At 34.1% G+C, this 12,709-nt stretch overlaps 1 protein-coding gene and 1 pseudogene across 2 annotated transcripts in view; one reads left to right on the forward strand and one right to left on the reverse strand.

Moving 5' to 3' along the window:
* Nucleotides 1–12,709, forward strand: part of DLGAP5 (DLG associated protein 5) — a 48,184-nt gene that overhangs the window by 15,349 nt on the left and 20,126 nt on the right. Inside the window, exons 9-13 of the mRNA XM_079121030.1 lie at nt 442–569; nt 979–1,105; nt 2,063–2,148; nt 3,191–3,351; nt 9,468–9,560. Coding sequence (XP_078977156.1) covers nt 442–569; nt 979–1,105; nt 2,063–2,148; nt 3,191–3,351; nt 9,468–9,560 — 595 coding nt within the window. The remainder of the gene's footprint in view (nt 1–441; nt 570–978; nt 1,106–2,062; nt 2,149–3,190; nt 3,352–9,467; nt 9,561–12,709) is intronic.
* LOC306649958 (zinc finger CCHC-type and RNA-binding motif-containing protein 1-like) lies at nt 11,017–12,349 on the reverse strand (annotated as a pseudogene). The gene has a single exon. The product of its transcript is annotated as a zinc finger CCHC-type and RNA-binding motif-containing protein 1-like (transcript).

Genomic DNA, 12,709 nt, shown 5'->3' on the forward strand with positions numbered 1-12,709 from the left:
AGAACAGAAATTAAATTTTTTACGAGAAGAAAACTGCCGTAATAATTCAGATTGTTTGTTTTGTTTTTGATGCAAGTTTCTTTAAAACATTAACTTGCAAAGCATGGGGGAATCGGAATCTTTTTAAAAGAAAAGGTAAGATTGTTTTGCAGAGACTGACAACAAATATATTAGAAACTACTCAACAGTATCAAAGACTACTAAATGCTTATATTCTATTAAGAGATCTTCAAAGTCTTTCAATCTCATAGAATAAATAAAGATGGACATTCTTATTATAGGTGTTTAAATTTTTTTCCCTCCAGAATAACTTAATTTTTTAAGATAAAAACATTGGTATTTTAATCCCCGGTTTTTAAAAAACAAATGCAATTCTGAAATACCTTAATTAGATACATGGAATTAATGTTTCATGAAATATATTTTTGCTGTTATTTTTAGTGGTAAGACTCAAGAAGCAACAAAAGAAATCTTGACCCAAAAATGTAAAACTTACTCTACCAAGACAGTACAGCAAGATTCAAGTAAATTACAGTGTCCTTTGGGTTCTCTAACAGTTTTGAATCAAGGTATAGTATTTAATTAATTTTTTACTTACTTTTCTGGATTATGATTTATCAGCTTTGTTTAGAACTCATTCTACTATATAGCTCTGAGATATGACCTCAGGGTCCAAAAATAAATAAATAAATAGGTAGATAGATAAATAAATAAATAGGAGAGCATAAATAAAGACATTTGGAGAGAAAGTTATAAAAAATACTGAGAAAATGAGAAATAAGTGTAAATTTGAAGAGATGAAAAATCTTGAGGGCCACATAAGAGGATATGTGAATGAAACAATTAAGGCAGAAATAAAATTTTTAAATTCAACATTGAAAAGAATTGAAGGATTTTTTAAAATGCCTTTTTGTTAGGGTATCATTTTAAGAATTGCTGTTTTGAAATTCATACGTAATTTTTTTCTTTAATGTATAGAACATAGCTTAAATCAAAATGAAGCTACTACTAAAAGTTCAAGTGACCTTTCAATAAAAGACGTTCCAGCGTTTGAATTAAATGAAGGTCAGATGTCTCAGCCAACACATGATGTGCCATATTTCAGGTTTGTATTAATGTCTAGTCATTTAAAACCCAAATTAAAATATTTAGTTTTATGTATATTTAACATAGTATGTTAGTGGTATGATTTTTACACATCTTTTACATTATAATTATTTTTTCAGTAGCTAATACATTCTTGTGGTTGCTAGTTCAAAGAGTAGGAAAAGGTATAAGTGAAAAATTTTCTTTCCAGTGGTATCTCCCAACCCCATAGTTTGAACCTTTGTGGAGGTGAGTATCATTCATATCTTGTAAATACTTCCAGAGATAGATAATGCATATGTAGACAAATATAGAATTTTTTCTTTAAATTACATGTAGTGTATAATACACACTATTAACATTTTCATTTAATGTCAAATGTTGATATTCCATTTTAGCACTTAAAGAGCTTTCTCATCTCATGTGAATGCACATGCGGATTTGTGTTTTAATGACCACATAGTATCTGATTGGATATACCACAGTTTTACAGGACCCTGTTGTTAGGCATTAACATTGGGTTTATAGTCAGGGATACAAAGAACAACCTATGTGCTTTTTTATTTGCATATGCAAATAATGACATCAATTTATAGTCCCTCAAGTAAGATATTAGAGTTCCTGTTTTTTTTTCACATTATTCTGTGGATAATATCAGAGAATTTAATGAACATTAAGGAATGTTAGATGCTGAAAGATGAAAACAGGAAAAACTAGAAATGTTAGCTTGAAGAGTGTGTTCCTGGGCTCATCCAACTATGTAAGATTTAGGAATACAAGGATAGACATAATATCAATTTGCATTTGTGGATTTTAACATGTTAAAGTTCATAAAATAATTAGGTATCATCTCTGGGAAAGTAATACTGTACCTATCTTTCATACCTTCCTAAAATAATGTATCACAGTGTCATAATGCTATTACTGATACCAGTGGGGGAAACACTCAAAATGGAAATCTATCTCATCATTTTAGAAATATCCTACGGTCAGAAACTGAAAAATTGACTTCATACTGCCTTGAGTGGGACAGGAAGCTTGAATTGGACATTCCAGACGATGGTAGGAAAATATATTTTTTTGATGGTCTTAGCTTTGTTTTTTGTTGTTGTTGTTGTTTTTGTTTTTGTTTTTTTAATAACATCCATCCGAAACATAAAAATCAAATGTTGTCCAACTTTATGATTTCATTATTACTCAAAATAGCAAAGAATTTTTCATTTCTAAACTGTTTCCTAGTATCTCTATGCTAAAGTAGTATTAAGACTTTTCTGTATTTTTAGAAATTTCTATATGATTTTATAGGTGGTGTCAGAATCTGGTATTTATTACACAAAATTACTTTCTGAATAAAAATTATCTAAATAAATATTGAAAGTTTTTTTCTGAAAAGTTTCTCATTTGGTAAAACTTTAAAAAAAATTATTTGTGGACTCTCAGTGTCAGGACTCTCTCCTTCGATACTTAGTTACAATGAGCTATTTGAGGTTGAAATCTGATAAAATATAAGGAGAAGTAGAATGTTTTTTATTATGTAGTAATACATGATAGTAAACATTGCCAGTTGTTAATAGGAATCAAAGCAAATAATTAATGCTCACTATTTGTATGGTAAAATTTTGTGATAGAAATTTTTTTGTTTTTTTTTGCTTTTAAGAATTTAATTCTGGGGGCTGGGGAGTAGCTCAGTCGGTAAAGTGCTTGCCTTGCAAGCACAAGGCCGTGGGTTTGATTCCCAGCACCAAAAAAAAAAAAAAAAAAAAAAAAGAATTTAATTCTGGCCAGGTGCAGTGGCACACACCTATAATCTCAGTGAATTGAGAGGCAGAGGCAAGAGGATTGCAAGTTGAAGGCCACCCTCAGCAATTTAGCATGGCTCAAGCAACTTAGCCAAGACGCTGTCTCAAAATAAAAAGTAAAAAGGGCTGAGGATGTAGCTCAGTAATTAACCACCCCTGGGTTCAACTCATGATACCAAAAAAATTTTTTTAAATTTTATTTTGTAAGCCCTAGGACATTTGGTGTAGAATCTTATCAGATGGTTGACCTGCTGTGAAGGTGCTGTTGTGTCCTTTAATTTTTAAAAGTCTTTTATCTCTTTTAGCTAAAGATCTTATTCGCACAGCAGTTGGTCAAACAAGACTCCTTATGAAGGAAAGATTCAAACAGTTCGAAGGACTGGTGAATGATTGTGAATATAAACGAGGTGAACTGGAGACTACCTGTGCAGATCTGGATGGATTTTGGGATATGGTTAATTTTCAGGTATGTGTTTGAGCATTTTGAATATAGTAACTTGTAATTTTTTTTAAACTGAGTCACAGTAGTAAAATGGAGTAATAGTAGCTGCTTAGGTACCTATAATATTGAGATATTCAAAACACCTTTATAAACTATAAAGTACTAAATTTTATGACTGTCCTTTTCTCCCATTGTTGTTAGGATAATTTCTGTGTGAGTTGGAAATTGAGATTATCTCCAACTCTTGAATACTGAGGTTTTACATGTGAGAAATTAGGCATTTTAGTCTTTAGTAGTTCAGTTCAACTAACAGTTATTGAATCCCTATTGTGTGCTAGGCATTGTATTAGGAGTTAATAAAACGTCACATCCTCCATCCCAAAGAAGTTTGTACCTTGATTAGCCATTTACACGGTACACATTAATTCTAACGTAGAAATCTCTCCCTGATGGAGGACATCACTAGAAGGATCAGTAAAAGGTACAGGGTAGGTAATAAATTCTAGCTTGTTAAACTTATTTTAGAAATAAGCATATAAAAAAAAAAATTCAAGAGCCAGTAACCAACAATGAACATTTGAAGAGGAAAGTATTATTATTTTTTTGGTTGTACTGCAGGCCAAACCCAGGGCTTTGTGCCTGCTAATAATCATGAGCTCTACCACAGAGCTATACCACCAACCCCAGAATTAAACTTTAGAATTAAAAGAAAGAGGCCAAATCCAACATCATGGAAAAAAACTATTTGGATAGAGCAAATTGGGGTAATAAAAGAAGAAAAGAACATTTAAATGCAAGTATTAAAGAGGTCAGACATTTAATCTGTCAAATGAAAATACCTTTTTAAACAGGAACATTCATAGAACCACTGAAATAGCTTTTTGAAGTTAAAAGCAAGAGCAGAATGTAAGATGGAATAGAAAGAGTTTGTAGTTCTAGAAATTTCCCATTAAGTAGAGCAAAGAGATGTAAAATGGAAAAGAACACATAAGAAAATTAAGTGGAACAGTCCATGAAGCGTAGTATCCAAATAATTGGAATTTCAGAAAAAGAGAAAAATAATTGTAGGGAACAAATGATCAGTGAAATAGTTTTAAAAAGTTTTTTCTAGGACATGAATTCTAGGTTGAATGAGCCCATTCAGTGCCTAGCACTATGAATCAGACCAAACCTACATCACTCCACATCATTAAATGTAGTTGTATAAGTCTTGGGATAAAGAAGGAAATCTAAAAGCTTTCAGAGAAAGAAAGAAATTTCTTACAAAGTATCAGGAATCAGAATAGCCAGGGATTTCTCAGTAGCAATCTTGAAAACTGGGAGAACAACACCCTGAAAAAATCTGAGGGAATACAGCTTCCCACCTTAAATCCTGTACCAAATCAGGTATGAGATTGGAAAGGCAAATATTTCAGACTGCAGGTCTCAAATTTTCTCTCTCCCTGTGCTCCCTTTCTCAGAAAACTAACATTATGTACCTCACAGAAATGAGAGTAAGCTAGGAAAAGAGGGAGGAGAGTGGGACCCATCCCCATAGGGGGCTGAGATAAGGGAATTATGGCTGGTGGTGAGTGAAGGAGGAATCTAAAGCAACTTGCATTGTGGAAAGTTTACAAACCAGGAGTTGACACAGCAGGAGGCCCATAACTCTGGGAAGCTGAATGAATAAAATACTGGATTTTTTTTTTTAATGGCAGTAATTTAATTTATACTTACTGTGCAGAATTTAGAGGTGACTTGATAAATACCTAAAAAATGAGCAAACAAGAAACAGTGATTATTAAATCTGGAGAAGAGTTATGAGGAATAGAACATAATTGCAGTAACTGTTGTCCAGGTGTGAATAATGTTTATGTGATCATAATAATATAAGAATTATTTTATGACCAGTTTTTATACATTTACCAGTTTTTATAGCAATGAGTTGGTTCACTAGCATCCTTTAGTGGTGACCAATTAATTTTGTTGTTTAGTATTATTAATTTATGGATTTAAATAATGTGTTTACACTATTTATAATTATTGTCTTTATTCATGCTCATTTTTCTCAACTTTCTATTTTCTTTTTGTTTTTGGTACTGAGGACTGGACCTGGGGTATTTTACCACTAGCTACTTTCCAAGCCCTTTTTATTTTGAGAAAGGGTTTTGCCAAGTTGCTGAGGCTGACCTTGACCTTGTGATCCTTTTGTCTCAGCCTCTTAAATAAGTGGGATTTCATCTACTGCACCTTGACTCATTGCTTAACTTTGTTTAGTGGGGACCAATTCAATTTTAGGGCTTTAGAGGCTTTTGTTTTATTTTTAACCAAAAAAATTGTGTTATTTACATATCATAAAATTTATCTATTTTAAATGTACAGTTGGTTTTAATAAATTTACAGAGTTGTGCAACCATCACCATGACCAAGTTTAGAATTTTCATCACTGCCAGAAGTTCCCTCCTGTCTGCCATCAGTCCCCATTCTCACTCCCAGGCTAGGCAATCACTAATGTACTTATTGTGTTTAAATTTGCCTTTTTTGTATAAATAGAATCATAATACGTGGTCTTTTGCATCTAGCTTGAGGTGCATCTGTGTTATACCTTATATATATACTTGGTACCTTTTTTTTTTTATTAAGTAGTACAGCTGGTCCTCTGTATCCAAGAGTTCTGCGTTTGAATGATCAACCAACTGCAGATTTGAAATATTTTTTAAACCAGGCACAGTGATGCACACCTGTAATCCCAGTGACTCAGGAGGTTGAGGCAATAGTATGGCAAATTTGAGGCTAGCCTCAACAACTCAGTGAGACCCTCAGCAAATTAGACACTGTTTCAAAATAAAACAAAAAGGATTGTGGATATATCTTAGTGGTAAAGCACTCCTGGGTTCAGTCCCCACTACCAAAAAATAAACAAACAAACAAAATATCTTTTAAAAAGTGTGTCTGGCCAGGCCCAACAACATGCACTATAATCCCAATGATGAGGAAGCTAGCAGGAGGATCCCAAGCTTGAAGCCAGCCTCAGCAATTTTGTGAGACCCTGTCTCAAAATTTAAACAAAGGACTGGGAATGTGACTCAGTGGTAAAGAGCCCCTGAGTTCAAAACCCAGTACAAAAAAAAGGGAAAGGAATTGTCTGTACTGAATGTGTACAGACTTTGTTTCTTCTCATCATTTTCTTATTAACAACTACTTTACATTGTATTTAGTATTATAAGTCATATAAAGATAGTTTAAAGTATATGGGATATACTTTAGATTTATCTTAGGTTATGGGATATACTTTCAGGTTTACTTAGGTTATATGCAAATATTATGCCCATTTTACATAAGGGACTTTACTGTCTGTGGATTTTTTTTTTAATGGCCCTGGATGAATCACTGGCCCCTAACCCTTTTTATTTTGTTTTGGGGGAGGGGCAGGTGCTGGGGATTGAACTCAGGAGCACTCCGCCACTGAGACACATCCTCAACCCTATTTTTTATTTTATTTAGAGAAAGGGACTTCACTGAGTTGCTTATTGCCCCGCTTTTACTGAGGCTGGCTTTGAACTCACAGTCCTCCTGCCTCAACCTCCTGAGCTGAGCCACTGGCATTACAGCTGGCTGATTTTTAAAAAGTTGTCTTAATGGTGTCTTTTGAAGTGCAAGTGTTTTTTATTTTAGTGAAGTTCAACTCATCAAATTTTTTTTCTTTTTTGATTTTGACATTATTTCTAAGAACTATTGCTTAAACTCAAGTTACAAAGGTTTTTGTTTTTGAGCTAAAAGTTTCAGCTCTTAGAGTTCAGTCAGTGATCTGTTAGTTTTTGTATACAGTGTGAGGTCAGCATCTTCATCTTTATGCTTATGGATATCCCATTTTTCTAACATTGTTCACTGAAAACTGTCCTTTAGCCATTGAATTGTATTGATGTATTTGTTGGAAATGAACTGATAACTGATTAATCCTGAGTTATCTCAATGTCTATTTTTAAGAGTAGGAAGTTGAGAGGATATGTGTGTATAAATGCGTAGTAGGGGGACATGGAGCATATTTACCAAATTGTTGACAGTGGTTACCTCCTTAGAGCAGATTAAAAGTACTAGAAGATGGAGATCATAATTCCCATCCTACTAATAAGTATGTTTCAAGAAAATGAGGAGACAAGCCACAGCCTAGGAGAAGATATTTGTTAAAAGGCAATTGTCCAAATAAATAAAAAGTCTTAAAACTTAGCAATTAGACAATGAACAACACAGGCTAGGGGTGTAGCTCAGGGTTAAAGGGCTTGCCTAGCATGTGAGAGTCCCTGAGTTGATTTCCAGCACTGCAAAAAAATTAAAGGAAGAAGAAAAAGAACTAAAATGGGCAAAAGACCTGAACAGATGCCTGACCAGAGAAGATAGATGGCGAAAAAGCATATGAAACCATGTTCAGCATCCTATGTCATTAGGAAATTGCAAATTTAGTGAGATGCCAGTATACACCTGTTAGAAAGGCAGGAAGTCCAAAACACTCAATACCAAATGCCAGTGGGGGAGCAACAGAATATAGAGCTTAGGAACTCAGTCATTGCTGTGAGATGCAAAATGACACATCCATTTTGGAAGAGTTTTGCAGTTTCTTACAAAACTACACATACTCTTAACCATATTCAGAAATTGCAGTCTTTCACATTTACCCAAATGAGTTCAAAACTTATATCCATAAAAAAAATCTGCACGCAGCTGTTTATAGCAGCATTATTCATAACTGACAAAACTTGGAAACAACCAAGATGTTCTTCAGTAGGGGAATAAATAAATAATAGTTGTTTTTTTGTTTTGTTTTGTACTGGGGATTGAACCCAGGGACACTTTACCACTGAGCCACATCTCCAGCCATTTAAAAATTTTTTTTTTTTTAAACAATGTCTCACTAAGTTGCTTAGAGCCTCACTGAATTGCTGAGGCTAACTTTGAATTTGTGATCCTCCTGACTCAGCCTCCCAAGCCTCTGGGATTACAGGTGTGTGCCACCATGCCTGGCATGGTAGTTGTTTAAAAAAAGAAAAAGCAAAGAAGAAAGATTGTGTTCATTTGTGTGATTTAAAAAACAAAAACACTTAAGATGTATTTCCTATCATTTTAATTACCAAAAATAACCTAGGAGAGCTATTCATATATGGCAACCTTTGTTTTGATTTTATCATAAATATTCTTGATTGAAACACTAAGAACACTAAATTCAGATTGACTCAGAGGCTGGGTACAGTGGCACACACCTGTAATCCCAGCGGCTCTGGAGGCGGAGGCAGGAGAATCATGAGTTCATAGCCAGCCTCAGCAAAAGTGAGGCACTAACCAACTCAGTGAGACCCTGCCTCTAAACAAAACACAAAATAGGACTGGGGGTGTGTCTCAGTGGTTGAGTGCCCCTAAGTTCAGTCCCTGGTCCCACCTCCCCCCCCCCCCAAAAAAAAATAAAAAAATAAAAAGAGCTTAGCTGAGCACAATGGTGTACCTGTAATCCCAGCAACTTTCAAGGTTGAGTTAGGAGGATCATAAGTTAGAAGACAGTTTGTGCAACTAAGCAAGACCCTGTCTCAAAATAAAATAATAAAAAGGTCTGGGAATGTAGCTTAGTAGCAGTGGCAGATCATCCCTGGGTTCAATCTCTGTTACTGTCAAAAAATAAAAAATAACTCGGGCTGGGGAGATAGCGCAATTGGTAGTGCTTGCCTTGCACTGGATTTGATCCCCAGCACCACAAAAAATAAAATAAAATAAATTTTAAAAATAAAAACTGACAATCTAATTTTAATAACTCCCCTTTTGAAATTTTTTTTTAAAATTTATTTTATTTATTTTTTTATATGGTGCTGAAGATTGAACCCATTGCCTCACATGCTAGGCAATCACTCTACCACTGAGTCACATCGCCCAACCCCCTTTTCATCTTTTATTTTGAAGACGGGGTCTCACAGAGTTTCTGAAGTTGGCCTTATACTTGAGGTCCTCTTGTCTGAACCTCTAGAATAACTTGAATTACAGTCTTTCATCTCCCTGTCCAGCTGAGTCACCAGTTCTGAGTCACTATTCTCAATTTTTTTTGAAGCTTCAGTTCATTAGTTTGTAATTTTAATATAATTAGCATTGATGTGATAAACTTAGACTTTATTTATTAACAGATAGAAGATATAAACCGAAAATTCAACAATCTGACCAAACTGGAGAAGTCTGGATGGCAGAACAATACCAACACAAATAAAAGAGTCATTCGGGTAAGTCTGTGGGGTTTATATTCATATTTCTAATACAGACTCTTCTACTTTAATTGTTTTTTTGTTTTTAAGTTTTAAGAACATTTAACTTCAGTTTTCTCATTTTACAAAGTAAGTTTTATACATTTACGTACAACGTCTTGATTGTCTTTAAAGCAAAAACAAGGAAATGATCACAAAATTTAGAATGTTTATTTCTGGAGAGAAGAAAATAAGAGCTATGATTGAATTGAGGCACCCAGATGGTTTGAAGTTACCAGATAGTGGGTACATGACTGTTGGTTTTCTTCTTTAAACTGCACTTATGTATTTGTTTGTAATGATAATAGTGGACTGGGGATATAGTAAGTAAAGTCAGTTGGTAAGGGCATGCCTAGGATGCATAAGGCCCTGGGTTCAATCCCCAGGACCTCCAAAAATAAGTAATGATAATAGTAGTGAATGATTTATATAGTGCTTTGTATGGGCCAAATATTATTCCAAGTACTTTACATAATTTGTGTAATCCTCACAGCTATCTGGTGAACTGGGTGCTGTTATCTACATTTTATGGTTGAGGAATCTGAAGCCCCCAAAATTAAATCACTTGCCCAAAGTGGAGCTGAGTTTTAGGCCAGACTTTCTCATTCCAGAATCCATGTTCTTAATCAATTGACTGTTCCCTCACTGTTTTATATGCTTTTTTGTGTAATATATTTTAGAATGAAAGACATTTTTTAAAAGAAAATAGGAACAGTGGCTCTTCAGAACTTATGTCTTCTTCCCTATATCATTACCTGGTAAATTTTTTCTATGAGCTTTTCCATGTAAAATTTGCTTTGTTAACCTAATAAATTCCAATTTTTATCTATTTTTAGTCATTTTTTAAAATCATTTTAATATCTACCTTCTCCAAGAATAATAACATTACTATGATAGTATTAAGGATTTTGTTTTTTTGTTTTTTATTTTAGTTGTAGACAGACATGTTACCCTTATTTTACTTATTTTTTATGTGGTGCTGAGGATTAAACCCAGTGCCTCACATGTAATAGATGAGCTACAACCCCAGCCCAAGTTTTCTTTTTATTCATGTTAGTTCTTTTCAAGATTAATTCAAGAAACATCCCATTTTTTAGTGTAGGTTAAGAATTCCTTATCAAAAATGCTTGGGACATGAGATATTGCAAATATTGGAATATTTGGACATATATAATGAGATATTTTGGTGGTGGGACCTAAGACTAAACATGAAATTCATTTATGTTTCATATACAGCTTACCATATACATAACCTGAAGGTAATTTTATTCAATATTTTTAATCATGTCTCATGGTATGGAATTTTCCACCTGAGGTGGCATTTTAGCACTACAGGTTTTGAATTTGAGAGCATTTTACAGACTTTGGATTTTTGAATTATGGATGCTCAACCTACACTTTGCTAAGTCAAGATAAAAATATGATACTTTTTAAAAAGTTTTAAATTTTCCTACAAACTGTTTTATAGTAAAAAGCTTAATGCTCAATTACTTATAGTAATCTTTAGTCCCCAACTGACCTTTATACTCCAAGTTTTTTTTTATTTTAGTGATATTTACATAATACATACATCACTAAGTTCTTCCTCATCACTGCTTGTCTTTGTCCTTAGACACCTTAAGTCATCTGATGTTGGGGGATCCCCTGCACCGACTTTTCACTTGTTTTGTTCTTCAGTTTTGCCTTGCTAGAATGCTGTTGCCTAACTGAGTGCTAAGAGCAGGATCTTCCTCTTCATCTGTACTTTTTCTACTTTCTCAATTTCTTTTTCTGGTTCAGAAATTTTCTTTCTTTTTACTTAATTTTTTTCTTTGGAGGCTCACATTCTCCTGGTCTGTTTTTAGGACAGGCATAACTTAAGTGTCCACTCTCCCCACATTCATAACACTTGGGTTTCTCAAAGTCGTTTCATCTTCAGATGAACTCAGCTACTCTTCTGTTGTCAGTAGCAATGCTTGCCTTTATCACTCTACCGAATGATGGTTGTTATTGCTCAATTGCAGTTTTCTGCAGCCTTTATCCAAAAATAAAACAAATGTAACCCCTTTACTGTTTCTGATGTCTTTGTCTTTCATTATAGTAAACTTCACAGCTTTACCTTACTCTGGTGCCATTTGTCATTTCTCAGGGAGAAGGGCAAGTTAAATACATATACTGTGCTCTTACCTGGAACTAAGCTGCCACTCATTTGTTTGGCTAGGGCAGGCCTCAGAGGAACATAAATGCTTGGCTCAGCTGGAGCTCAACCCCAACTCTTCCTTGCTCCTGCAATGGACTTGGCATCATGAGTCCTGGCAGGGGTCAGGCTCAAAGATCAGGTGGTAGTCTCTATCATTTTTTAAATCTAGTAATATTTTGAGCTCAGTGGTTTTGGTTCAGATAGACACTTGTCAAGTTGAGCATTACTGGTTTAAAACCATGCCTGTGGTTTTAAACTCAGGTTGTCTAGATTAGTATTTTATTATATTATGTTATCCAAATACTGTTCTGAATCTTGTCTTTGAAGTTTAAGATGATAAAGCATTAAAATAACCTTTATTATAAAATTATTTTACTAATAAAATCTCATGACAAGAAAGACCTTGAGGGCAGTAACTAAGTGATTGAATCAATTTCAGATCTTCTAAATAGTTAAGGGATATTACTTATTAAAGCTACTGGGGGGTATTTCTTATTGAGTACTTAGTCCTAGAAATATTAATCTCAATGATAATAGCTATATCATAACAGAGTCCTGTAATTCTGCCTGTTATCACCAGATGTCTCTCTCCTCCTACTTTTTCGGATACAGTTTGTTTTTTTTTGTTCTTAAGGCTTTTTTTATCACTCCCACTCCTACCCTTCTTGTGTATGTTGGGATGTGTACCCAGGGCTTTGTGTGCTAGGCAAGTGCTCTACCATGAGCTGTACCCCCAGTTCTTACAAGCCTCTGTTAAGGTTATGGAACAAATAATTCAAAACTACATTTTATATATATTTTGATATCACACCCTCCTGTCCCTTGTTCATTATCCTCTTATTCCATCAGTTAGCCTGTTTCCTCTTCCTATTTTCTCCAGTTTTTTGATGTGTGTGTCTTAACTTTGTTTACATTGAAACAAACAAACCAATTTGTAGTGTCCATCTTT

Source organism: Sciurus vulgaris (assembly GCF_902686455.1).
Source record: "Sciurus vulgaris genome assembly, chromosome: 2".
Taxonomy (NCBI): Eukaryota; Metazoa; Chordata; class Mammalia; order Rodentia; family Sciuridae; genus Sciurus; species Sciurus vulgaris.